The 26,507-nt window shown below is 39.0% G+C and overlaps 1 protein-coding gene across 1 annotated transcript in view; it reads right to left on the reverse strand.

The window, feature by feature from the left end:
• Positions 1-26,507, reverse strand: part of PDZD8 (PDZ domain containing 8) — a 93,955-nt gene that overhangs the window by 51,407 nt on the left and 16,041 nt on the right. Inside the window, exon 2 of the mRNA XM_039237345.1 lies at positions 13,846-13,971. Coding sequence (XP_039093276.1) covers positions 13,846-13,971 — 126 coding nt within the window. The remainder of the gene's footprint in view (positions 1-13,845; positions 13,972-26,507) is intronic.

Consider the following 26,507-nt stretch of genomic DNA (forward strand, 5'->3'; position numbering starts at 1 on the left):
AAAAAAAAAAAAAAAAAAAAAAAAAAAAAAGAGCCTTCGATGAAATTAAAATTTTTGTGCTTCAAAGGCCATGACCAAGTAAGTGAGGAGACAATTTACAGAATGGGAGGAAATATTTGCAAACTGTGTATCTCATAAGGGTCTAGTATAACCCAATTTAAAATTGGACATTTTTCCAAAGAAGATCTGCAAGTAGCCACTAAGCACATGAAAATCGGCTCAACACCATTAGCCACCAGGGACGTGCAAACCGTCACCACAGTGAGATGCCACTTCACTCACTAAGTGGCTGATAAAAAAAGGAGACAGTAACAAGTACTGGTGAGGATGTAGAGAAATGAATCATTACACTTTGCTGGACGGGATGTAAAATGGCACAGCCACTTTCAAAAACAGTTTTTCAGCTCCTTAAAAAAGTTAACATATGACCCAACAATTCCATTCCTGGGAAATAAAATCATACATTCACACAGAAACTTAACATGAATGTTCACAGCAGGATTATTCATAATAATCAAAATATGAAAACAACTCACAGACCTATCAACTAAGGAGAGGTAAATAAAATGTAGTACATATACACAATGAAATATTTGGCAAGAAGAGGAAATTAAGTAATGATATGTGCCACAATATGAATGAACGTTGAAAAGATACTAAGTCAAAGAAGCCAGTCACAAAAGACACTATACTGTATGATTCAGCAAATGCAGAGGCAGAAAATAGATTAGTGGTTACCTGGGGCTGGGGGAGGAGGACTGGGGGGAATAGGGACTGACTCCCAATGTGTATGGGGTTTCTTTAGGAGGGACAAAAATGTTCTAGAATTGGATTGTGCTGATGGTTGCACAACCCTCAAACACACTAAATCGTACACTCTACATGAATGGACTGTATAGTATATGAATTATAGCTTAATAAAACTGATTAAAGAAAAAAATAATGCATGATCATAACAATAAATAGTAAATCAGTGGGGTTACACAAAGGCTTTAAACATTTGTTGCAAAAAGATATGATAATAAATACTTGGTTTATCATTACTATGAATCAATATGTTGTGACAAGATTACATATTTCAATAGAATATAAACATGATTTTTACCTGATATTCAAGAACAGAAAATATTGAAAGGGTGCCTTGAAACAAAATATATTCCAAATGAAAATTGTATCAAATTCTGAAATACCACAAATATTTAACATTCAATAGTTTTTCTTAACAATGACTTTTGAAGGTGCACGAAACATTAACAGCCCTGACCATTTTTTTAAGGTGTTCGTTCATTCGTTCATTCGTTCGTTCGTTCATTCATTCATTCATTCTGAGGGAGAGAGAGGGAAAGAGAAAGCACAAGGCATTCTGAGGGAGAGAGAGGGAAAGAGAAAGCACAAGGCAGGCTCCATGCTGTCAATGCGGAGCCTGGTGTGGGGCTAGAACTCACAACCTGAGCAAGAGTCCCGCTAACTGACTGAGCCACTCAGGTGCCCCAAACTGCCCTGATAATCTTAAACTTTGTTTTGTGACAAATATTCTGGACAAAAAACTTTCATTTTGCATTGCTATCAACCGGTCCAACTGTTAAAAGTACTTCCAAAACCACTTTCAGGTTGGATGTTTAGGGTACATTTTGCTTCAGAAAACTTTTTTTTAATAATGAAAATATTTTGTTTGATCTGGTTTCGCCACTGAAATGGACACTGCTTTTATTAATTCTGATTTTAGATCAGTTTCTGACTCTAAATCAGAACATGCTACGTTCACATCTTCTTCCATTAAAGCACTTTACAAAGAACTGTAGCCTACAGTGAATATTCAAATATTAGAAAAAGCCAGCAAACATTACTAGTACTCTAACAGACTAACTTTAGTTTCTCCCAGAAAAGTTAACAGAACATGTGTCATAGTGTCAATTAAGAATTTATTTTGCTTAGAAAACTTGTTATTTCTTGGGGAAAAGAAGATATAATTCCTTAGGGTTTGTATAAAGTATACTGTTTGACACAAACGTATTAATATTTGTTGGCAAGAATGATTCCCAGTTATAGACGGGGCAAAAGCTACACCCAAGACTGGCTGCTCAGACCACGGCTGCTCCGCTTTACAAGCTCCGTGTCTGGTCTCCACGCCATAATTCCTCTGTCAGCGTTTCCTGTGCCTGCTTTTGATGTGTACTCTGGATTCCTTCAATCAGTAATGCCTCTATTTTGAATATTAAGCTTTAATTCTTGCAGAAGAATTATAACGTTTTCCCCCATTTTCCAGATTTCTTGACTGGTATCTCGAGATTCGGAAAAACATGTAAATTTCTGGAGCCATGCCAGGAAGGATTTCCTGGAAATCTTGGAAATTTTCCTGGAAGTTACTGGAAACAAAAGTACCAGCCAAGTTAGGTGAATGTAGAAAGCATTTGCTTTAGCTGAGGCAGAACATTTAAAAAACATTAAAACAATTTTCATTCTATATCCTATGCACATACGATGCAATCTTGACTTAAACAAAGGCTTTCCATTCGAATTATGTGATCACCAGAAACAAGTAGAAATAATCACTGGCTAATATATTTTGAGTCAAATGAACACTCAACAGATGATGAGTAAGCAAGAAATGGTACAAAAGCTTTTTACTATACTACTTGGAAAGGGGGAAGGAAGAGTCCATATTGTTGAACAAAATGGCAAAGGAAATTACCTTCAAACCCCTCTGTCCCTTGACAGAACTATTATTAGCTCTAGTTCTTTCCAAGTTCAAAAGGTTTATTTTTTTTAAAGGTAAAGGTTTACTGCACCTCATGTTAATTATAAACACAACCACCACCTATCAAAAAGAGACAGAATTTATAGAACTCAAGACCAAAAGGAAAGGAAAGTAATTCCCAATGCGCCCACCCTTCTATAAGGACCTCATTTTAACAGCAAAAGTGAAAAACAAAAAAACTTTTTTTTTTTTTTTAATGATTAAGCTTAATTTGAAAGAGGTCTTGCACTGGTAGGGAGTCAAATATCAACTCACCCGTTGTGAAAAGAATCAAACTTACCTGACTTCCTCCTAGATGTGTTTACCTGCCTATACTACTTCCTCACTTCCCCTCAAAACCATCCTACTTAGAACTCAACTCTCTTGTCAGTGACAAAGACCTCCAAACCTAATGTCCAGTCCTTGTCTTTCTCTTGCTTTGCTTCTAAAATCCCAAGTTTACAGAACACTTTTCTACATGGAAATCTAACCATGCCCTACTGCTAAAGATGTATAAACTCACATTCCTCTCCTTCTGAAACACACACATTACTCCCACTCGTCCTAAAAGGTAGAAGCTGTCTACGTCTTGTTCTTTATAACCTCCGGTATCTAGAAAATAATCAATACTTGCTGACCAAATCAAAGTCAATGATACCATAATTCTACTCAAATCCTTAACAGTGCTTTGGCTCCCCTGCCTGAATCCATGTATTCAGCCACTCACGAAACCCTATCCTAACTATTCTATTTGTCCTTTACTTTTTGTCCCTACAAATACAGCTCTTTCAAGTGTGGACCTCATCATCTTTAACCTGTAACACTACTTAGTCTCTGGGGCTTCAACCTCTCTCTCTCTCTCTCTCTCTGCAATCTACCTTATAAATAGCAATCTTCTTAATGCAAGTGTTTCTTTTCTTTTAAAAAAAATTTTTTTAAATGTTTTATTTATTTTTGAGAGAGAGAGAGAGCGCGCATGCGCGCCTGAGCAGGGGAGGGTCAGAAAAAGAGGGAGTCACAGAATCCGAAGACAGGCTCCGGGCTCTGAGCTGGCAGTCAGCACAGAGCCCGACGTGGGGCTCGAACCCACGAACCGTGAGATCATGATCTGAGCTAAAGCTTAACGGACTGAGCCACCCAGGCGCCCCAACGCAATTGTTTCTTAACGTCACCTTCAGACACCTTCCATAACTTCCCTCTGATTAAAGGATAACTATCTTGGACTTCTTTTGCTGGAAAATTTGGCCCTGATTTTTCATAAAAATATCTATATTTCCCTCAGATAGGCCCCTGAAAATACTTCACAAATTCTCACTTTTGTCCTATTGGTTCTTTTCCCAATCAGCTACGTTATCTTATTGGCTCTTTTTCTAATCACGTATGTTATCTTACTGGCGCTTTTACTCAAATCTACTACCCATCTGCCTGCCAGGCTTGGAAGATACACCTTTTATCCATGAAGTTTTCCATAGCACTTTCATCTCCAAAACACTTTTTCCTTGCACCAAATTTCTATAGTACTTATTCTCTAAGCCTCATTTCAAGTAAGACGGCCTGTGTAGTTGGCTTGTTTACTTGGCTATTAGTCTGTTAGTCCCAGCTACATTGTAAGTTTCTGGAGTACAGGCACTGGACTCCTCACTCTTCTGTGTTCACCTCCGTGTGGACACAGAGTAACAGTAGTAGCGACAGAACTGGGAGCGGTGGCGGCAGCTAACAATCACTGTAGGTCTGTTCTAAAAGCTTCTATGTTTATTATTTCACTAATTTTTAAAATTATGAGACAGGTACTATTATTACCCTAATTCACAGATTAAAAAACTGAGGCACAGAGAAGTTGGGTAATTTATCCAAGATCACACAGCCAGTGAATGAAAGTCTGGGCTACATAAATTGAGATGAATGAATTCAAGAAATTTTGACAGAAAGTGGGGGGCAGTTATCTTTTGGTTAAAATCGTGAGTCCCATCTATAAATGAAAAAATACTAGAATCAGTGAGTGACGGTTATGGCACGATGGAGCAAGGAGAGGAAAAGTTCAAACACATAATATTCTTTTGAATTCTATTTTCTCACCACAATTCATTTTACAGTTTACTTCATTTTTGTTGAAGGTATTATATATAAGTAAATAGCATACCCAACATTACATTTAAAACATTCTGGAGTGTGGCATTTTAAAACAGAGCTTTGGTTTTAGGTCAGCTAGTTCCTACTTCATTTTCTTAAATTTCTTTACAATCCAGACATCAGAGGAATTAAAACAGCTATGTTTGCTATATGAAATGGCAGCAAATATATACAGTTATAAAAGGAACAATACTATCTTCTGACACAATAACCTTAGGGAAGAGGAAGTGGAGGAAGAAAAGATAAATTCCAAATTTGGAATCTTCTGTAAAGTCAGCTTCTAGTTAAAAGCAACCTAATTACAGTGAGGATTATTTAACTCTACCCTAGAGAAATGTAAAGAAACTAAGAAAATATCTTTTTTCCCCCCTAGAGGAACTTCAGCAGCTAATAAATACAGTATAGTTTCAAGATCTCTACAGGAATTGGATTCGTTTCGTGCGTTCTGTCAAATTCACAAACCTTTATAGTTACAGATGTATACAGACCTCTAGGAATAATATCCAGCAATAGTTCCAAGAAATTCCTTCCATCTTTCAACAGCATTCACACAAATTTTAATTCTCATATTTGAGCTAATTTCCTCTGACCTCTCCTTCCAGGAAGGAAAGATTTCAGTCTTCATCTAAATGATACTTCATTATTAGTACACAATTCTGTACCAACAAGAATTAGTACAAGTTCTTGAAAAGGTAACATTTAAAAAATAATGACTTGCCCTCGAATCCAAAATTTGTATACTTCCAACATAGTATGGAAAATTTCAGAACCAGATTTTTCATTGATAACATTTTTTAAGCTATAAAGAAAATAGAAAGAATGAGACACTTTGGAGTCAGACAAACCTAGATTCAAATTCTAGCCAGGATGCGGTACCCAAGTAACATACAGATCTCAATTTATCATCTAGAAAAACAGATAGAATAATACTAATATAAGATATCTGAGGGCTGGAACTAATGAATGCTAAGTGCCTATTATATATTACAGATAACAAATACTATTAATATCAATATAAGTATTTCCAGAGTCATGCTCCAAAAAATATCTTCAAATTTAACTACACATTTTCCCTTTTTAAAAAAGATACAGTATCAAACAAGTAAATGCAGATAATTTAAGAACACCCATTTATCAACTACTCAAGAAATAAAGTTAATATTTAGCCTTGTTTCAGAAAGTTTTTTTAAAGAGATTTTATTGTTTGTTTATTTTTGACAGAGAGAGAGAGAGAGAGAGAGAGAGAGAGAGAGAGAAGGGCATGGGCAGAAAGAGAGGGAGGGAGACAGAATCCAAAGCAGGCTCCAGACTCTGAGCTGTCAGCACAGAGCCCGAGGTGTGGCTCGAACTCAGGAACCATGAAATCATATGACCTGAGCCAAAGTCAGAAGCTTAGCCGACTGGGCCACCCAGGTGCTCCAGAAAGATTAAAAAAAAAAAAACCCACAACTAAAAACAGTTAACACTTGGGGCGCCTGGGTCACTCAGTCAGTTAAGGGTCCAACTTCAGCTCAGGTCATGACCTCACTGCTCAGGAGTTCGAGCCCTGCATTAGGCTCTGTGCTGATAGCTGGTGGCTAGGACCCTGGAGACTGCTTCAGATTCTGTCTCCATCTCTCTGCCCCTTCCCTGCTTGCACTCTCTTTCTCTCTCAAATATAAACAAACAATAAAAAATTAAAACAAAAAACCAGTTAACGCTAGAGTAAAAAATAACCAAATGAACAGAATCAAACAATACTAACACAAATGAAGGATTGCCAACCAATGCAAGCTAGAAATACTTTGTGGCTGTAATTTCTAAAACAACTCATCTTGTAAATGAATTTCAAATTCCATAATGTTAACAGCCTTCTCTACAGAAGAACTAAACATTTTGCTATATATGTAATGTGGACATCAAAAAGTCACCTTGAAGCTACCTCCCTAATACAAGCATATCTCCTTTATAATAATGCTTCACTTTATTGTGCTTTCTATAGATACTGTGTTTTTGACAAATTAAAGGTCTGCGTCAAGTTCTAAAAATATTTGATTCATAAAACAGTAAGAATAGAAAGGGCAGAGGAGCAAAACAAAACAACAACCCCAAACCAGATGAGGTAAAAAAACAAATGGCAAAATGATTGACCTAAATACAACTTAATCATTACATTAAGTGTAAATGGCAGAGACGGTCCATATATAGCAAGGGTCAATATAGCAAGAAGACATATGCACCTAATAATAAAACTACAAAAAAGAGATAAATTCATAGTCATCCTTGAAAATTTAAATATATTTTACATTCAGTAATTGATAGAACTAGACCACAAAAATCAGTAAAGATACAGAAGATCGGAATGACTGTACATACAGGCAGTCCTTGCTCTGAGCTACCTCATGGAAGAAGAGTGTCCCCGCTTCCCACTGCTCTGATATGCAAGGTTTTGGTTAACATAGTTCTGTCCTGAGTAAGGACTGTCTGTATACGTTTTTGTATTGTTTTGGATTTTAGAAGCAAGTTAATGCTGTACATATTAAAATAAGAATCAGTAAAGATGGAAAGGCAGGGGTGGGAGGGAGGCAGACTGAAACTGAAAACAAAGAGGAAAAAAAATAAACCCAAGTAGATTTCAAATGAGTAACATAACACACCGAAAGGGGAAAATTAACCTAATTTACGAATATAGTACTTGACAACATGCCCTTGTTCTTGGATAGAGCAGGAAGAGAACTGCAAATAAATCCTGAATTCCTTTTCATAAGTATGTCTTCTATTTGTATGGACAAAGCAATTCTGAAACTATCCGAGATGTATTATATAGAATTGAGCAAATGGGTAAATGGCTGATGTTACTGGGAGCCAGGGCTCAAGGGACAAAAATATGAAAGGGTGAAGAACGGAGACCAGGAATAGTCCTGTGAGAATGAACTGGAATTCGAAGTACTGGGTGAATTCATGATTTCTAAATTATGTATGTGTTGTATGTATCATATGTATAAATGTCTATACACAGATGTATTTCCTAACTGTCTGCTAAAGGGGCCTATGATTATTCATGAGTAGCAATTAATACACTCAACACTCAGACATTGATTCTTTAGTATCATTTTTCTACTAAAAGAAACTAGGGCTCTTTGGAAAAATAGCTGATTCTAGGACTGCGACAGAGAACAAACAAAATGAACTTAGAAGAGCTGTCATATCACAAAGTGATAAAGTCCTTAAAAAAGAAGAAAAAAAAGACAGAATTTTGTCAGCAGCAGCATACGGAGCCGGGCTCCTAGAGGCCACACCTGGGACAATTCAGGCACCAAAATAATTAAGGCCAGTTAAGAAAGAAATAGGAATCCATGAATCCATGCTAGGAATAGATAATTGGGGAATAAGCGAAGACTCTGGCAATAGAGTACAATGTCAACTGCTGTGGTGTTTTGTCTTTGTGTTAACACTTGAAAAAATTTTAAATGATGTATTTTTGGAACCCAGTAAAACAAAACAACACGTTAGAAGCTGCTGACAAAATACAGACTTTAGAACAGTGTGACTCAGTGAAGAACTGACCTTAATTAGAATCTCCTATCTATAATTAGGGACAGGTTATCCTAAATATCCCACTTTGGAGTACAGAACTCACACAATAAAACTTCATAGTTTTGCCTTCACCAACTATAATCTTAGTTTGTTTAAAACGTGACTAACTGGTTGATAAAACCAGCCAACGAAAAGAAAATGTATCCACTACATCACTGTCTTTTAACACAAAAATGTAGATGACAAAACCCTCCTAGAATCTGGTGCCAGAGTTTCTTTACCCCCGAAAAACATGCACAGTATACCAGAAAATAAGAGCTAAGTAATCCATCAAGTTTCCTTCACTGCCAGAAAACTGATCTTTTCTTCTCTATACAGTTGTTTTTGATATAACTTATCTATTTAAATGCACATGGCAAATATTTTGTTTGCAAAATACCTCAAACCCTTTAAGATGGAAAATAACTTATAAACTATAAATCTAAAAAGCAATATGACTGCAAAACTAATGTGAAATAATTTAGCCTTCTAATAGTGTTACAAATATAGAAATTTAATTCATCCGTGGTTTCAAAAAGTCAGCTTTAGTCAATGCAAAAAAAAATTCAGAATGAATGGTTTTTAAAATTCTGACGGAAAGTGTTAGCACCAATTTTTACAAACAAACTTGTGTTTCTGCCCCCAAGGTTTTAATTGGGAAATTCAAAACTACATTTCAGATAATTTGAAAAGAACTTTCCTTTACAGTGTGAGACCTAAAACTGTTAAAGTAATAAAATTCAGGGATGCCTGGGTGGCTCAGTCAATTAAGCATCAGACTCCTGATTTCAGTTCAGGCCATAATCTCATGGTTTGTGAATGTGAATCCCATGTCAGGGACTCAGGGACTCATTCTCTCTCTCTCTCTCTCCCATTTCTTTCTGCCCATCCCTCGCACACACGCACGTGCCTCTCCCCCAAATAATAAAAACATTTAAAAAAATAAAGTAATAAAATTCAAATTCCAGTTCTTACAACAAATTTGCAAAGAGTACACTTTTATTTCAAGATTTGTTTCCTTCTTGATAAATACTAGGATTATATTCAGGCATAATAACAGAGGCTCCATCTACCAAAGGCTTACTATGTGGGAAGCGCCGTGATTTCTGTACCCATCTCCTTGCCACCATTCTGTGGAGTGCAACTCCCCTGAGTGCACTCTCCCCCTGAGAGCACATGGCAAGGATATGAACACAGCACTTTCTAAATCAAAAGTCCGTGTTACCTCCATTTCCTGTTGCCTTCAAAGCATAAAGTTTCCAGTTGTATAATTCCAACATCTTCAGTAAAATTTTCCTACAGATACTTCTAATTTGTTTCCTTATTGGCAAAATGTATGATTAAACCCTTACAACAGGTAGTTTGATAAAAATCTTCACATAGACTTCTGTAGGTCTGAAGTTACATCAAAATAAAATAAGTTCTCACAAAACAGCCATTATTTCAAAATAGATAATTTAAAAAATAAAAAATTTTTAAATAGAAAAAATAATTAAAAAAATAAAAATCTCATACAGAACTATGGTTGTCTGGGGGATAATGACTTTGATGTTCTATTTTATGGACTTGGGAAAGAATTACTAAAGTTATATTATTTTTACCAGATTCAAGGTCAAGTTCTAAAAAAACCTAAGAAATAAACTCTTATAAGAATATTAAGCTAAAGCTATGAACAATAATAAATGTACATATGACATTATAACAACTTAAACAATGTAGGTCTCTTTCGAGCAACAGAAATGTGAATATGCATGTCTACATGCTAAAAACCTTGGAAACTTTAACTCATGACAGCCTGCTAATTCAAAATAATTTTATGCACATACAAATGGTCCACAGAAAGGTTTAAGTTTCTTTGTTTAGTTTTGAGAGAGTGAGAGCGAGAGAGCGAGAGAGAGATAACAAGTGGAGGAGGAGCAGAGAGAGAGAGCGAGACAAAGGATCTGAGCAGGCTCTGTGCTGACAGCAGAGAGCCCAAAATGGGTCTCGAACTCATGAAAGAGCCCGACATGGTGCTCAAGCTCAGGAACCACTGATATCATGACTGAGCTGAAGTCAGACGCTTAAGTGACTGAGCCACTCAGGTGCCCCAGAAATGTTTTAATTTTAAATGTTTATGCTCTCTTAAAAATTTGATTTGATAATTTTCTTCTATTTGCTCCAAACCTTTTTCACTGATCACTAACTGAAACAGTCATGGTTTAGGAGTCTTAAGCTTTGACGTTTGCAAAATTGAAATATAAGCATTTTTCTGTCCTTCCTCCCCGATAAAATGGCTTTTATTTTTTTCTTCCACTTTCTCTACAGTCTCACTTGCTTTCTGCTTCAGAGTTTACAATATATCACACAAGATGAGTTTACATTCAGGAGCAGGAAAAATGATTAAAATACAAATACTCAGACTGCAGGAATACATCCTCTTTAGTTTGAATCCTACAAAACATGGAAGCTATCTGACCTGAGAGTTCTACTTTTTATACTAAGAAAAAAGTTTAGAAGAAAAACAATGTAAGATTTTAATGAGAAGAATATGAAAACAATATTTAGAAGTCAAAGACAAAAAGGCAGCGATGAGTAGAAGACAGTAATTTATTTTTTCCTTCATAAACAATTTTAAGTAATCCTTACACTGTGTGAAAATAACAAAGCACCACAACACTAGATAACTTTACTTGATTGGGTTTATAAAGATAGTGGCTGGAAAACACTTTAGATAGTGCGTTTCTGCCCAGGATTAAGCGGCCACCTGGGGGAGGGTGATGGCAATGTAACAGGAGACACTTAAAAACAGGCTATTGTCCCTGCTTTCCCCTTCAACTTCTAGAATCCTGAGAGTTAAATAACTATATCCATGTCTTCCATATCAAATCTCTAGAAATACTGGTCCTGATTTTTTAATTTTTTGACCAGTGATATAGTAACAAAAATCAAATGATATAAAAAAAATGTATAGTGAAAAGTTTACCTCTCACCTTCACCCCGGCCGTCATCAATCCGGTCCTCCCACTCCCATACCCCGTAAGATCACTGGCTTCTTGCATGTTCTTTCAGAGAGTCATTATACAGCTTGTTCTTTATTAAAATAAAGTAGGATACAAATACTCAAATTGTAACGCCTTTCTCTGTATCACATATCTCAATCTAACATGACCTCAGCGATGCCTGACTACACTTTCTCAGTGCCTTCATGAAATCTTTGATTCGAGGCTGAAGGCAAGGCTTTAAGCAAGCAGCGTCTCAGGTAAAGCACAAGAATGGTGAGCAAAGGTGGCACCAACAGCTAGTGGTTAAGGAGCCACAACCAACAGACATAATCAATCCATAACCCCACCGGCAACATTAAAGTGAAAGAACTAGTTCTTAAAAATTCCTATGTTTCAAAGCTGCTATGATTATTTTGGAAAAAGTAAACCAATGTTATGATTCTGAATCTGTAAGAAATGTAAATCTACAAGAAAAATTAGACACAGACCACTTGAAAAATGTCCTTCCAAATGTTAATAGAACAAGCCCAAATTTTAATTACGTATTTAATACTCATGCTCACTATACCATATTAGTTTAGCCGCTTAAAATTTAGACTTGTGTAGAGTCGTGATTTTATGTATGTCATTTCACTGTATGCTGCAGTCCCTTTTATAAAATCTACAGCATTTTTAGTCTTTCTTTGATTAAAAAAAAATCCTTTTCAGCCCGACTTCCTGACATAACAATGTACAATACTGAATCACTCCAAGGTAAAACAAAATGATACTTAGGTTATTCCCACTATACTCAAAATTAACCTAACTATTAGCAAGGACACAAATACACTGGGTACAAAATAGAACTCTGTACTCAGGCACTTGTTTTTATTATGTGCTGGAAATAAAAATAGAAGTGATAAGTACCAAATAAGTGGTATAAACAAGTGTCACAGAAATGTAGCATAAGGACAGTACACTCATACTTCAAATGATCAGGAGATACATTAAAGAGGCAGCCTTTGAAATGGATCAAGGAAGACTGGTTTCCAGGAGCAGAAAATGGGGCAAGGCCTTCAGCCGGGAATACAGTGGGGTGTCAACATAAGCAGGTTGGTACTTCACAATATCTAAGGCAGGGAATAAGGAACTACGATCCATGGGCTAAGTCCAGCCCCCTGCTTGTATCTGTGTTGCCTATAAACTACCAGTGGTTTTTACATTTTTAAATGGGAAAAAAAAAATCAAAAGAATATGCTGTGATACATGAGAATTATGCAATTCCTATGTAGAGTTTTATGGGGACACAGCCATTCCATGCCCATCTGTTTACCTGTTATCCAGGACTGCTTTCATCCTACAAGGCTGAGCTGAGCAGATGCAACACAGACCAGCGAATCACAAAGCCTCAAGTATTTACTCTGCGGCCCTTGAGAGAAAACATCTGCCAAACCCTTCCCTTAGGAAGGTCCATGTGGCTGAGGCACTATGCGTGAGGGGCTGGGAGGAGAAAGAAGCGAGAGGCGAGCACGCAGGCCAGAGCGAGGATTTGCGTCTATATTCTAAGAGTAACAGGGAAGCCCTTAAAGAATTTTAAGTAGAGAAGTGACAGGAAGATTTGCATTTTAAAAAGCTCATTCTGGTGGTTACATGGGTAACCAGCCTGAGGAAAAAAGTAAGGATGTTAGTGCAGAAAGGAGTTTAAGCAAGATATAAACACAGCTTAGACTTACAGGGCTGGGAAAGCAAAATAAGGAAGCTGGGCAAGAGTATTTCTGAGATGCCTTTCAGTTCTAAAATTTTAAGAATCACAGGAGTTTCGGGGCGCCTGGGTGGCTTAGTCGGTTAAGCATCCGACTTTCGCTTAGGTCATGATCTCGCGGTTCGTGGGTTCGAGCCCCGCGTCGGGCTCTGTGCTGACTGCTGGCTCAGAGCCTGGAGCCTGTTTCAGTCTGTGACTCCCTCTGTCTCTGACCCTCCCCTGCTCATGCTGTCTCTCTCTCTCTCCTAGAAATAAATAAAAATATTAAAAAAAGAAAAAAAAAAGGAAAAAAGAAGGTGCAGAAGAGCTTATATTAAAAAAAAAAAAAAAGAATCACAGGAGTTTCTAAGTCTGGTTTTGCAACTTTTCAGCGTATTTCAAATGATCACAAAATGTCTCAAAAATGTTATACTATAAACGGCTCTGCAATAGTAAGTTAGAAATATGCCTCCAGAGCTTCAAGCATTAAAATGTCTGGGAATTACTGAAGAATAAACTATCCCCTCCATTAGAATACTTTCTAAAATATGGATTAAATGTTTTGCAAGCAGGACAGGACTAGTTTTATGAAAATCATGATTAAAGATTTATAGATCATACAATATAAATGAACACAAAGGGGGAACACACACAGATATGCTTGCATACATTCTCACTGCACTTTCCCAAAATGTAGCAACGAGGAAACAAAAACATACCTGCTACATTCTAATAACGTCACTTTGAGACGGCCTTCAGTAAGTGCCCACTGTTGTATGTGGATGTGCTCGTCTTCATCTTCTTCAAATCCTTGCAAGGTTTGGAATGGAAAAAATGGCTTAAACCTGAGAAAAGTAAAGATAAGTCTAAATTTTTGAACAATAAAGCGTAGTAACAAACCAATCTGTAGGAAAACCACACACACACACACACACACACACACACACACACACACACAGAAAAACCTCAACTGCACGTGCCCTGTAAATCCAAAGCTTATCACACTGGACTGGCAGCAGATGGTACCTTCTTTGTGGCACCCAGAACCCCCTCCCCCCTGGGTTTTGGGCATGCCCTTGGTGACAAGGCAGGACACTTAGAAAAAAGAACCATAAAATCTGATGATCATCATTAGGCCCTGAAACTGAAACTTGTGTGGAGCAGGAGAGCAACTCTTTCTGGACTAGATGGAAGAGTGTTCCTACAGCACAAGATCAAAATTCAGAATGCATTTTTTCCTGGAAACAATACAATTGATAGTAATTAGTACATGATAATGATTACTCATCACAACAACATCAACAACAATCAGTGTCGGCAAGGGTATCATCAGAATTGTTTACTATTTGCCAGGCAGTGTGCTAAGCTTTCCCAGCTCACAATCCTGAGAGGGCTGACAGACTAGCTTCCCTCCCCAGATGAGAACGGTGAACTTCACAGGTTAAAGGACTTGTTCACTGTTACATGGTGGGTGGCGGTACCAGAATTCAAGCTAGTAGGACTCTGTCAAAGCCCAAATTACATAACACTTCGGTTCCCTATGAATCATTTAGGCTGGTCCTATGTTCTTACGGTTTAACACTTGGGTTTTCACGGAGCAGCTTGTGGTGAGTTATGAACTGTAGGCTTTAAAATCTTTAATTCGAAATACAATTCATACTCCTCCATTAAGCAAAGGACAAAGAAAATGAGAGAAAATTGGGCTTGGGAGCCTATAGTTTTCAATTCACCTTATGCTCTGTTACTAGACACAGCATTTGTCTGCTTAAAGCTTCAATGGCTTCTCACTGACCACACACAAAAAAACAGTCAGAAGTTCTTGGTTTCACATTCAGGGTCCACCACAATTAACCTTCCCAATGGCATTTTCCCCTATGAGAACCATTCCTATGTAGGAAGTGTCATCACATCATGTACCCAGAAGATACTATGCATCTTCCAGCTTTCAGGCCTTTCAAACCAACTGGATGTTTCCCCTAGTTCTCGAAGCCGAGTCAAATCCTGAACACTTTCCATAATCGGCTTTAGGTCCTAGATCACAGCAGAGCTCACACATTGCTTCTACTATTTTGCAGTCACTTAAACTGCTGTGCTTTGAAATCTCAAATGTGACCTGCTCACAGCTGTTTGTACATACCCTTCACACACACCATCAGGACTCAACTATGTGTTGAGCTGATTTATAAAAACCCAACGCTAAAAATGAAATAAACATTTAGAAAATAACAGCTTACTACAGTTTATACTGAAAGATATTGATAGAGGGGGGCAAATACTGTTTTATGGTTTCCCAGTGAACAGGATTAAAGGAAAATCTTTTCAGGGAAAGACAGATAGATACACAAACAATGCTCAGTGCTTTTCTCCTGCTTCTGAACTAGATGGAAAACAGAAAGTCTTCTTTAGCTCCTTAAATTGGCATTTGAAGTCACTTGATTCAAACTGGCACCAGATTTTGAAAGGAAAAAAAAACTATGAATTAAATTTATCACATTAATACAAAGTTGTAACTGAGTGTTTTTACACACAGCCTTACGGCTCCTGTAGAACACAGGACTGTCACTCTGTGAAATGTTACGAAGATCACTATACTATATACACAACCAACTTTGAATATAATAATCCAGCTAAATCAAAGCTCCTCTATGAATCAACTTTTCTTCTCATGTATAAACTTAAAATTCAGTACAAAAAAAAAAAATTCCCACAGGTATGTGACTTCAGTGTTCTATGGAATAAAATCTAATTCGGTTTATTAATGCTTCTAGCAGCGTGTGCTGAGTGCTTATACACAGAAGTACATTAAAATCAGAAAAATGTATTCCATTTAAAAATAACATGCTAAACCCTGGGATAAAGCTATTTGTTCACCAAGTTAATAAACAGAATCCACACATTTGCATTCTCTAAGGACACTTGGTTTTCAAAATTTGAAGTCCAAACCTTTAAGTATTTCAAACCAGTAAGGAAATCCAAACGGTAAAGCAGGTTACTTCTCCCCCTTATTTTTACCTTCCCCTCCCGCCGCATTAGCCTCTGTAGAATTCATTAGCCTTTCTTCTGTTAATCTATCAACTTAAAAACGTCACTGTTTTCTCACTCCAGTTCTCTGTACAAGCTAACTCTACTTCCTCCTGTAGAAACCTTAAAAAACCAACCCAGAAAGAGCAACTTCTAAAATGTCAGCACAGGGCCGCCTGGGTGGCTCAGTCAGTTAAGCGTCCAACTTTGGCTCAGGTCATGATCTGACAGTTCATGGGTTCGAGCCCCGCATCAGGCTCGCATCTGAGCTGACAGCTAGCTCAGAACCCGGAGCCTGCTTCAGATTCTGTATCTCCCTCTCTCTCTGCCCCTCCCCTGCTCTCTCGCTCTCTCTCTCTCTCAGAAATAAATAAAAAACATTTTTAAAAACTTTAAAAATAAATAAATAAAAAATAAAATGTCAGCACAGGGGGCGCCTGGGTGGCTCAGTCAGTTAAGTGAATGCCTCTTGATTTTGGGTCAGGTCGATCTCACTCGGCGCCAGTCACGGTCACAAGATCAGGCCTCTCGGAGCCTGCTTTAGTTTCTCTCCCGCCCTCTCCCTGTGCACGCACACGCTCTCTCTCAAAAATTAAATTTAACTTAAAAAAATAAAGTGACAGGACAAAGAGACGCACTGACCCACACTCTGTAGTAACACTGATGAAAATTATCAACATAAAAACAGACACCAAACACTCATAGCCCCTGAAGTGGCCCTAAAGGTAAACAGCAAAGGAAGGAACTTCTATTCATAGATTTTCTTGACCAGGAAATCTGGTTAAGGACAGTGAGAGTCTGGGGTGTCTAAGCCAAGACCTCCAATATGCCCAGCAAGGAAGAGACGGTCTCCAGATGAATGCGGCCAACAGGTCTCGCCTCGGCTCCCAGGGGGCTTCCTTCCCGAGAGGAGCGAGGAGGACGGCAGTGGTCCTGGTGCTCAGCGGCCCAGCACGGATGCCCCGGGAGGCGAGCTCCCTGCGTGCGCGCGGGCAGGTGCAGGCAGGAGCCAGGAGCTCCCGTCCCTCACCCGCCCCACCTGGGGTACGGGGCGCTCACCCTGGGCGCAGGGCCCTGAGCGTTCTGGAGCCCTGATTGTCTTCGCCCTGCCCTGTGACACGAAGGTTCTATGCCGAGAGGCCAGGATAAGGGACCTCAGGCTGCTGCCACCCCCTACCCCACCTGGCACCCAGCTCCTGGAGTGGGAGTGTCACTCACTCAGGGAGAAGCTGGCCACTGTCCCCACCCCCAGCTCCAGTGCCATGGCTCAAAAGATTTTGCTAAGGGGGCAGGAGGGGGAAAGGCAGGCCTGAAAAAAGCTCCTAACCTCTTCCCAAGGAACTGACTTCATTTACCAGAGAACATGGAGATGCTCAGACATAAGTGTGCTCTCAAGAACAAGGGAGGCTGTGATGAAAGGCAACCTGGGGGGAGATTGAGGATTTAGGGCAGATGCAGCCTAAACAAAGGCTGCCCGGTCACAGGAACTGAGACAGTGGGGGGGGGGGGGGGGGGGGGGGGGGGGGGGGGGGGGGCGGGATCTCAGGGGAGGTCAGAACAGGTACCAAACCAGACCTCAGAAACTACTCCTTCAAGGAAGCCACAACTCGACGGGGTTAGCTGGGGGAACGATATATGCCAGGGGCCCTGCTGAGAACAAGAGTGAGGGGTAGATGGCACTAAAAGAACCCAGGCAATCACTAAAAAACAAATAAATAATAAGCCCTGGGAAAGGGGGACCCGTGCTCCAAGTTGCTACAATAGATTATCTAAGTATCCGATTTCCAGCAAAAATTGTGAAGCTGCAGAGAATCAGGAAAGCACGACCCATGAGGCAGAACGGGCAACACAAACTGCCAAGAAGAATGACCAGGCACTGGACTGAGCAGAAGACTTCCAAATAGCCATTAGAAATGTGTTCACAAAAATTTTTAACAGCATGATTAAAGAAGTAAAGGGAGGTATTCTAACAATGTCCCGTCAAATACAGACTACCAATATAAATATAGGAATTCTATTAAAAAAGAACCAAGTGGGAATTCTGGGGTTGAAAACGAATAATTGAAATAAAAAATGTCAGTGCACTTGAAATGTAACTCCAGAGCCTGGTCTATAGTCCCTGAGGTTGATTTGATTATCACTCAGTTTTCTGCTGGAATAACACACTAAACCTGGGTGGCTTAGTCCGTTGAGTGTCTTGACTCTTGATTTTGGCTCAGCTCATGATCCCAAGGGTTGTGGGATGTGGGATGGAACCCTACAACATGCAGCCTGCTTGAGATTCTCATTCATCCCCTCTCTTCCTCTCTCTCTCTTTCTTCCCCTCCCCCAAGGAAAAAAAGATAAGAAAAAATTTCACCAAAAGGGCTCTCAACCGTAAATATGAACTAGCAGAAGACAAGACTTAGTGAATTTGAAGCTAGAGTAACAAAAGTTACACAAGCCAAAGAACAGAGATGAAAAAGAATAAAGAAAAATGAACTGAGCCTTAGAGAAATCTGAGACCATTAAGCACACCAACACACACATCATGGGAGTGCCAGAGGAAGGGGAGGGGAGAGGAGAGGAGGAGAGAAAGGGGAGAGGAAAAAACAGTCAAAAGAATAACAGAGGCAGCCAGTAAGCCCCAAAGCTACAAATTATGATTCCATCCATATAAAAATCCAGAATCAAATCTACAGAGAAAGTACATTTGTATTTAGGGGAAAGTTACGAGAAGGGTAGCTGAAGGGTATGGGGTTTTCTTTTTTGTGGTGATAGAACTTCTAAAATGGACTGTGGTGACGGTCATGCACATCTGCGAGTCTACTAAATATCACTGAAATGTAAGCTTTAAATACGTGAATTTTATGGAGTATGAATTATATCTGAATAAGGCTGTTAAGAAAAATCTAACCCAGTTTACCTAGAAATAATTTCTTTTGTCATTGCTTTGATATGTAAACATTTGGTTAGAATTCTCTGATTAAATAAGAAATAAAACCATAAATGACATACCTCTGTTAAAATAACTTACACCCACTTTTAAGGCTTATGGAAAACAAAGATTTATCAAACAGTTATGGATCAGGCACTGACTAAAAGCATTTATTTGTTCACTAACGCTTACAACAGCCCCCAACGAGGCATCAGCACACTGTACACAAGGCCACAGCCCTGGAGGCCTCTTAAATCCCACACACCGAAGGCAAAACCGGAACTTCATTGGTCTGCAAGGGCTATCAAAACAGAATACCACACACTGGGTGGCTTAAAAAACGGATGTATTTTCTCCTAGTTCTGGAGGCCAGAAGTCCAACACTAAGGCGACAGGAGGTTTGGTTTCTAGTGAGCCTCTCTCCCTCTCGTCCTTGGCTTGCAGACAAGCACCTTCTTCCTGCATCCTCTCTGGCTTTTCTCTCTGCACACACACTCCTGATGTTTATTCCTCTTCTTATAAAGACACTGGTCCTATTGCATTAGGGTTCCATCCTTATGAAATCCCTTAGTCTTAATTACCTCCTTAAAGGCCCCACCTCAAACACTATTAGGCTGAGGATCGGGGCTTCAACATATGAATTGTGGGGGCAACAACTAAGCCCACAATAGAACACAAGTGTATCTCCTGGTCTGTAGTCCCTGAGGTTGATCTGATGTCCACCCAGTTCTGCCCAGCCGGAATAACGCAGCAAACCTCACCTGAAGGTGTCCCGCAAGGACGCTCACGGTTTCACAGATGTTACTGTGCTTAATCCACAAAGTAACATGGGGAAGCACAGTTTGCAAATCATTTCTGTATTTCACATAGATAAAGAAACAGGTACAGAAGAAAACAGACTGCTGGAGACTGCATCCTTTATTAAAAAGTTATATGAAAATAAATACCAGTAATATGAGGGCATAAAGCAAGAAAGAAGAAAGTGATCCAGAAAACAGTCGATCCAAGTCCAGAAAGCAATGATATCCTAAACCCAGATGACAGGTGTGTGGCAAGCCAAGAGGCAAGCATGGTTTGGAATGGGGTGATGAAGGCTCCAAGATGATCTCTAGGAAATACGGGATACGGATAAGACAGGCAGAAGGAATGAGAAGGGAGAGGTTCATTTTTCAGTTAAATCTTGAAAACTTGGTTAAGGCAATTAGGTAAAAAAAAATAAAGAATTCAAGTTATAGGGACATATTGCTTCGAATGGCACAAAGATTTTAAAACTAGAATATAGAGAAGGAAACATAAAGCTGCACATTAGATAGCTCTGCAATAAAGAAAAATCAGACACAGTAACAATGTAAATACAGACTAGTCAAGGAAGATAACTGAGAACATAAATGTTATTGATTATATATAAATAAGGACATAGTTCAATGAATGAATTGAAAACAGTGAGATAGCTAGATTAGGAAAAGGCAGAAGGGAAGATAAGTGAGGCTATCCCTCGCTAAATCCTCACCTACCTCAGAAGGAAGTCAATCAACTGACAATGTCTGAAGCTGTTACATCAAGAACCACAGTAGGATATCACTGACCAATACAGAGGTGACACCATAATTAATTAGCATAGCTAACTTTACTGAGTAGTTACTGTATAAAAAGCATTACACTGATTCTCACAGTAATTCTATGAGATGGGTACTCTAATTAATTCTCATGACGAAATGGAGACACAGAAGCTATACAGCTAGTAAGCAGGAAGAATCACGATAAGAATCAAAGCAGTCAGGCTCCCAAATCTGTGTTCTTAATCAGCACCTCTTAAAACCTGCTAAAAACAAAAAGTTATAAATGGTTGATTCAGAAGAGTATGACTTCTGTGAGGAAAATAGATGATTTAGGGAAGTGACTGCTAACTTTCATACTAAGTCCTGTCATATCTGATTTTTAAATTATGTATGTTAACTGAAATGAAAAGACAATACCAAATGTTGAAGATACGAAACTGCTAGTGTAGAATATTATAACTACTCTGAAAACTCTGAGGCAATATACTCAACCTGAAGAGATGTGTAACCTATGACCCTGCAAACCTACTGTTATATCCTAGATTGGATACATCCAATAGCAATGTGCACAAATGTTCGCCACAAGACATATATAAGGATACTCCTAACAGGGCTATCCAATGGTCCATGATGCACAGAAGGGATAAACTGAGCACAATCACACAGTGAACACTCCACAGCAAATATAATGAACAAACTACATCCACGCACGATAACATGGGTTAATTTCACAAACATACTGTTGGGCTAAATAAGGAAGCTAGAAAAACAATGAGTGCGCCCAGCATGGCCCAATTTATATAAAGTTCAAAAACAGATTTAAAAAAAAGAAAACCAACCCCAAAGCAATGGTGGCAGAAGTCAGGCCAGCTCTGCTGAGAGCAGGGAAGGAGTGACTGGGGGCCATACGAAGGACTTCCTCGTTGCTGGTCATACTCTGCTGCTTATTCTGAATGGTGTTCTGTTCACTTTGTAAAAACGCATTGAAGTGAATTTTATAATTAGTACACATTTTAAGTGGTGAGTTGTATTTTAGTAAAAGTTAAAAAAAACATGTTTAATTTAAAAATGTACATTACTTTGGTAACATTTTTAAAATATGCAGTATTTAAATTTTACACCTACAAGAGAAGCCAAGCCTTCTTCTCATATGTGGATCCGAATCTTTTTTAATGCCTAAAATATGTTTTTTCTCTAAGATATTTCTTCAAGAATGCTCCCCAAGCACCCTGCGCACCAGCTGGTGACATCCCCATCACATGGCAGCAATAAAACTGTTTGCAAACACTGTGATCTTTAGAGGAAAAGGGTTTGCTACAAACCCAATGTAAAAATAGTCTGAGGTCTAAATCTACTCTTGACTTCAGCATGGGCTCTGTGTCTTTGCCAAAGTAATAAATCTGCTCAGGTTTCCAACTCAATAAGAGGGAAATTTTCCCAACAATTAGAGCTAGTAAAAAAAAAAAAAACAACAACAACAACAACAAAAAGCCCCCCAGAAACAAAGATACAGCTACCTCAATGCACTGCACATCTTCTATCTCTAGAAATACAGAGGTTGGACAAGGCTTTGTCAAGGAGGGAAGGTGTCATGGGAAAAACACAAAAATGAGAATCATGCAATCCCAACTGCAGGAGATTTGTTTCAAAATAATCAGAGGAGGGCAGTGATGCCCCAAGGTGGCCAGAAGTTAAGGACTGTCTGCTACGAACTATGGGGGCTTGCCGACCTATTCTCTTAACGTCTGAGTAAGTTTGAAATCTTCCTTAATGAAGAATTAGAAGAGGTTTGGTATACTAAAAGAACTTCAGTTCTCTCTTTCTCCTTTCTCTTTTATACCTTCTTTCGTAACATCGTTTGCTCTTACTGCTTCTACACGTTCTAATTATTGATGCACAGAAGTAAATTAGACACCTTTTCTTTAATCACACTCCTCCTTTCCTATTTTCTCGTACTGGCACCACTAATTTCATAGACACTTGGAAACCTGAAGTTATCTTTGACTCTTTCCCTTCTCACAGCCAATCGGTTCCATCTCCATTCTCCTCTACTGTATTGGTGAGATGTCTCTTCCACCCTTGTTCAGTGTTCCCCACTGGCCTGGTTCAGGGTTTCATGGATTACTTAGAAGGCTATGGTTTCTGAAATCAGGTTTCCTCTTCTTTAAAGAAAAAAAAGTCTTTTTTAATCCAAAACAAAAGCCTTCTGTTTCTTTAAATAAAAAGCTACCTCATAGGACTATTACAAAGACTTAAGAGAGCTCACATGTGAAACAGTGGGGCTCCCAACACGTAACACGCACACAAAGTCTGGTTTTCTTCCTTCTCCATGTTCGAGTCTTATCAAACTGGCGTGGAATCCCTAAAGATACAATCAATGTCCTGATTCAGCTCCTTTTGCTGTTTCCTCCACCAACATCATACTTCCATGCCATCACCCTGCGTCTAAAGATGAAATGTCCTTTAACTGGTCAGCTCAAATGTCATCTCACCCGTTTCCACACATGTGCGTACAGACTCGGGAGACTTCAGTCTTGTTTCAGGCTCAGGAATACAGACAACACTGCATCCTGCCTAAGGAAGAGAGCAGAACGAGCAGTGCTCCAGAGCCAACTGAGAGTTCTGTGTGGGTTTTGCCTTTCAGCCTGACAGTCTTGGCTCTCGTGTTAGGAACCAGAAAACCTAAGTGTGCTTTAAATTCTGCCAAGCCAACTATGTAAACTAGATAAAGCAGGGGTGATCATTTTCAAAATGCTTCTTCGCTAATCCTTCTTCAGAGGCAGCTTAGTATTCCTTTAAATAATCCGGTCCCCGCTGCACTGAAGGGTCATTACAAAGCCTCAGCTGGCCGTGACTTCTCTGGCGCACACTACTGTGCGAACTACGGCACGTTAACACGAGACTCCATGTAAGCTGGAAAGAAAGCAAAGTACGAGTGGTTCAAACCACTCTTAATTTTCTTATTAGTAAACCTCCATTTCAAATTTCCAATTTACTTAGACAATGCAACTGATAATACATCACAGACAATTCACACACCAAACTCCTCCCAGCTTCCCGAAGTTACCACTGCCATACCACCTCTCCCGAGAAACTGCCTGCTAACTAACCAGGGTGGTGCCCTAAGAAGTCCTACACGGTAAGCTCCTTTTCACCATTCAAATTCTACCCCAAAGTCCCCTCCTCTCCGTAAAGTGCCGGCTCCATCTGCTATTGCTTCCTCACCTGTGTTCCGAAAGGACTTTCTACACACTTCTATCACGCCCGTAATTAGCCTGTTTCTCTCTAGTTCTCCCTCATACCACCCCCTCCTCCCAAATACATTGTGAGTTGCCTGAAAAAAAGAAACATACATGACAGCTACTGGAGAAGAGGGTTAAGAGCAGACTCTGGAGCTCGAACAGCCCGGCTTGGAATTCTATTCTTCTGCTTCCCAGTAATATAACCTTGAGCATACTCCAACTTTAAGCCTCAGTTTCCTCACATGAAAAAGGATAATTACACCCACCTCACAGAGCCATTATAAGGATTATGTGACATAATGAAAACCATTGTTCCTCCCTCACTCCTCAGCTTCCTTTTGACAAGGGAGCTTAAAGCAGTATTACACAGGTGTTAGAGTCAGTGCTTGGTTTTCAATTTTGGTTCTTACATTTACTAGCTTTAAGACCTTGGACAAGCTACTTCAACTCTCAAAGCCTCAGTTTCTTCATCTGTAAAAGTAAGATAATAATTATTACCCATTTATAAGGTTATTATAAAGATTAGATGAGAAAGTTCACATAAAGCCTTAGGCACAATGAGGTGCTCTAGAAATACTTCCTGTTAAGCTTTCTATTTATCTAGTTTAAGGCTGATCTCCCAGAAAATTATCACAGGGCAAACTCCTTCCCTTCCACAAAGAACCGTTTCAGGAGTCAGCATCCACCAAGTATGAAGTTGTTTCTCTTCCTTGGATTTTGGGTTCCACATGGCCATGACTTCAGTCGTGATACCAGTTGATTTTTTAAAAATTGTGTTCTTTGAGAGGCTATCAACTTGCAAGTGCAGGGAAACAAATTAACAACAGCCAGTATGTCTCCCTACCTTAGGTGTTACCTTTCTACTCTGCGTCATTAAGCTTTGTAACTTCTATAACTGAAGCATATATTAAAACTGAATATAGTGAGACACCGACTTAAGGAAACCTATGGAGAATTGCTCTGTGTATGGAATTCTGTATGTGCACCATGCTGACAAATCTACACTTTGGAAAAGGATTTTAATTCCTGTACACGCAAGGAGAAAAAAGGAAAAAAGTTCAGTGAACAGTTATGAAACTAATAAGGACAATAAACACCGTTATAAAAACCTCTCCCCTGATGACCCATATACCCTCTACTTAATACAATATGTTAACTTTTACCCCAACTCCTAATTCTGCATAGAAGAATCAAGATCTAAAATGTTTCACAACTTTCTGCTGTAGTTTTATATATACACGGAACAAAAAGAGTGATCACAGAGCCCACAGGCCCCTCATAATAGAGCTCAGCAGCTGGTGGCTCAAAGGTGAGTCAATGTTAACTGATATCCTATGCACTAGAGATAAAGTATCAAATGAGATGAGTTGCTCAGGGAACCAAAGTAATCCTCTTGACCATGTCTGATAAATCTCGTATCTTTTTATGTTCATCACAACTCACAAAGTGAAGGTCCCTTACCATAGCCTATGACAAATAAAACTAAAATTCTCAGCTTTCATAAAGCTGAAAAAAAAAAAAAAAAGGAAACCATGAAAAGAACTGTCCTCAAATCCAAACCCCCACTCCTCTCTACCAGCTCCCCCAACATATACTTTTGAGTAAGAGAATAGAAAGATTACTATTTTTTTGGTTTCTAGCATGTCTATAAATTATATAATACTTTCACATACATCCCTGACGCTCATGACCCAAAACAATGTATTCCATTATAAGTCTTATTTTACATATGAAGAAAAGAAGGATGAGGAAGTTCAAGTGGCTTTCTGTGATCACAATGATACAATCATAACTGCAACAGATCCACTCAGATCTGTGCTCCTCACAATACCAAGATGTAAATACCATAAATCGAATGAAAACACTGTAATGTTCATTAAAGCTGACTCAGATCTTCCCCACTTGTGTTCAGTCTCTCTCTCTAAAATAAACATTAAAAAAAGAGGGGGGAGAGGGGCGCCTGGTTGGCTCAGTTGGTTGAGTGCCCAACTTCAGTTCAGGTCATGATCTCACTGTTCCTGAGTTTGAGCCCCACGTCGGGCTCTGTGCTAACAGAGCCTGGAGCCTGTTTTGGATTCTGTCTCTCTCTCTGTTTCTGCCCCTTTCCTGCTTGTGCTCTATCTCTCTCTCTCAAAAATAAACATTAAAAAAAATGCTGACTCAGAAAGTGAGGCAATAGGGTTAACTCCTTTACAAATGGTAAAAATACATTTCAGAATAGAGTAGCAGTTCTCAAATATTTTGATCACAGGACCCCTACACATTTAAAAAATTACTAAGGACTTCAAAGACCCACTGTTTATGTGGGTTATACAGACATCTACCACATTAGAAATTAAAAATAACACTTTTAAATACAAGAATACACAAGTTCACATTCCATCAGCTGTCCAGGTGGTGATGTCATCACACATCATATAACTTCTAGAAAACACCACTGTGTACTTGTGAGAGAATGGGACTGAAAAGGCAAACAGCACTTCTATATTATCATGAGAATCGTTTTGACATGGCAGACTCCTTCTGTACGGATCTTGGAGATGCAAGGCGGTTCCCAAATCACACTTTGAAAACCACTAAGTGGGGCAACTGGTGCCTCAGTCTGTTAAGAGTGTGACTCTTGGTTTCAGCTCAGGTCATGA

The sequence above is a fragment of the Hyaena hyaena genome, unplaced genomic scaffold, assembly GCF_003009895.1.
Source record: "Hyaena hyaena isolate Hyena2069 unplaced genomic scaffold, ASM300989v1 scaffold_124, whole genome shotgun sequence".
Taxonomy (NCBI): Eukaryota; Metazoa; Chordata; class Mammalia; order Carnivora; family Hyaenidae; genus Hyaena; species Hyaena hyaena.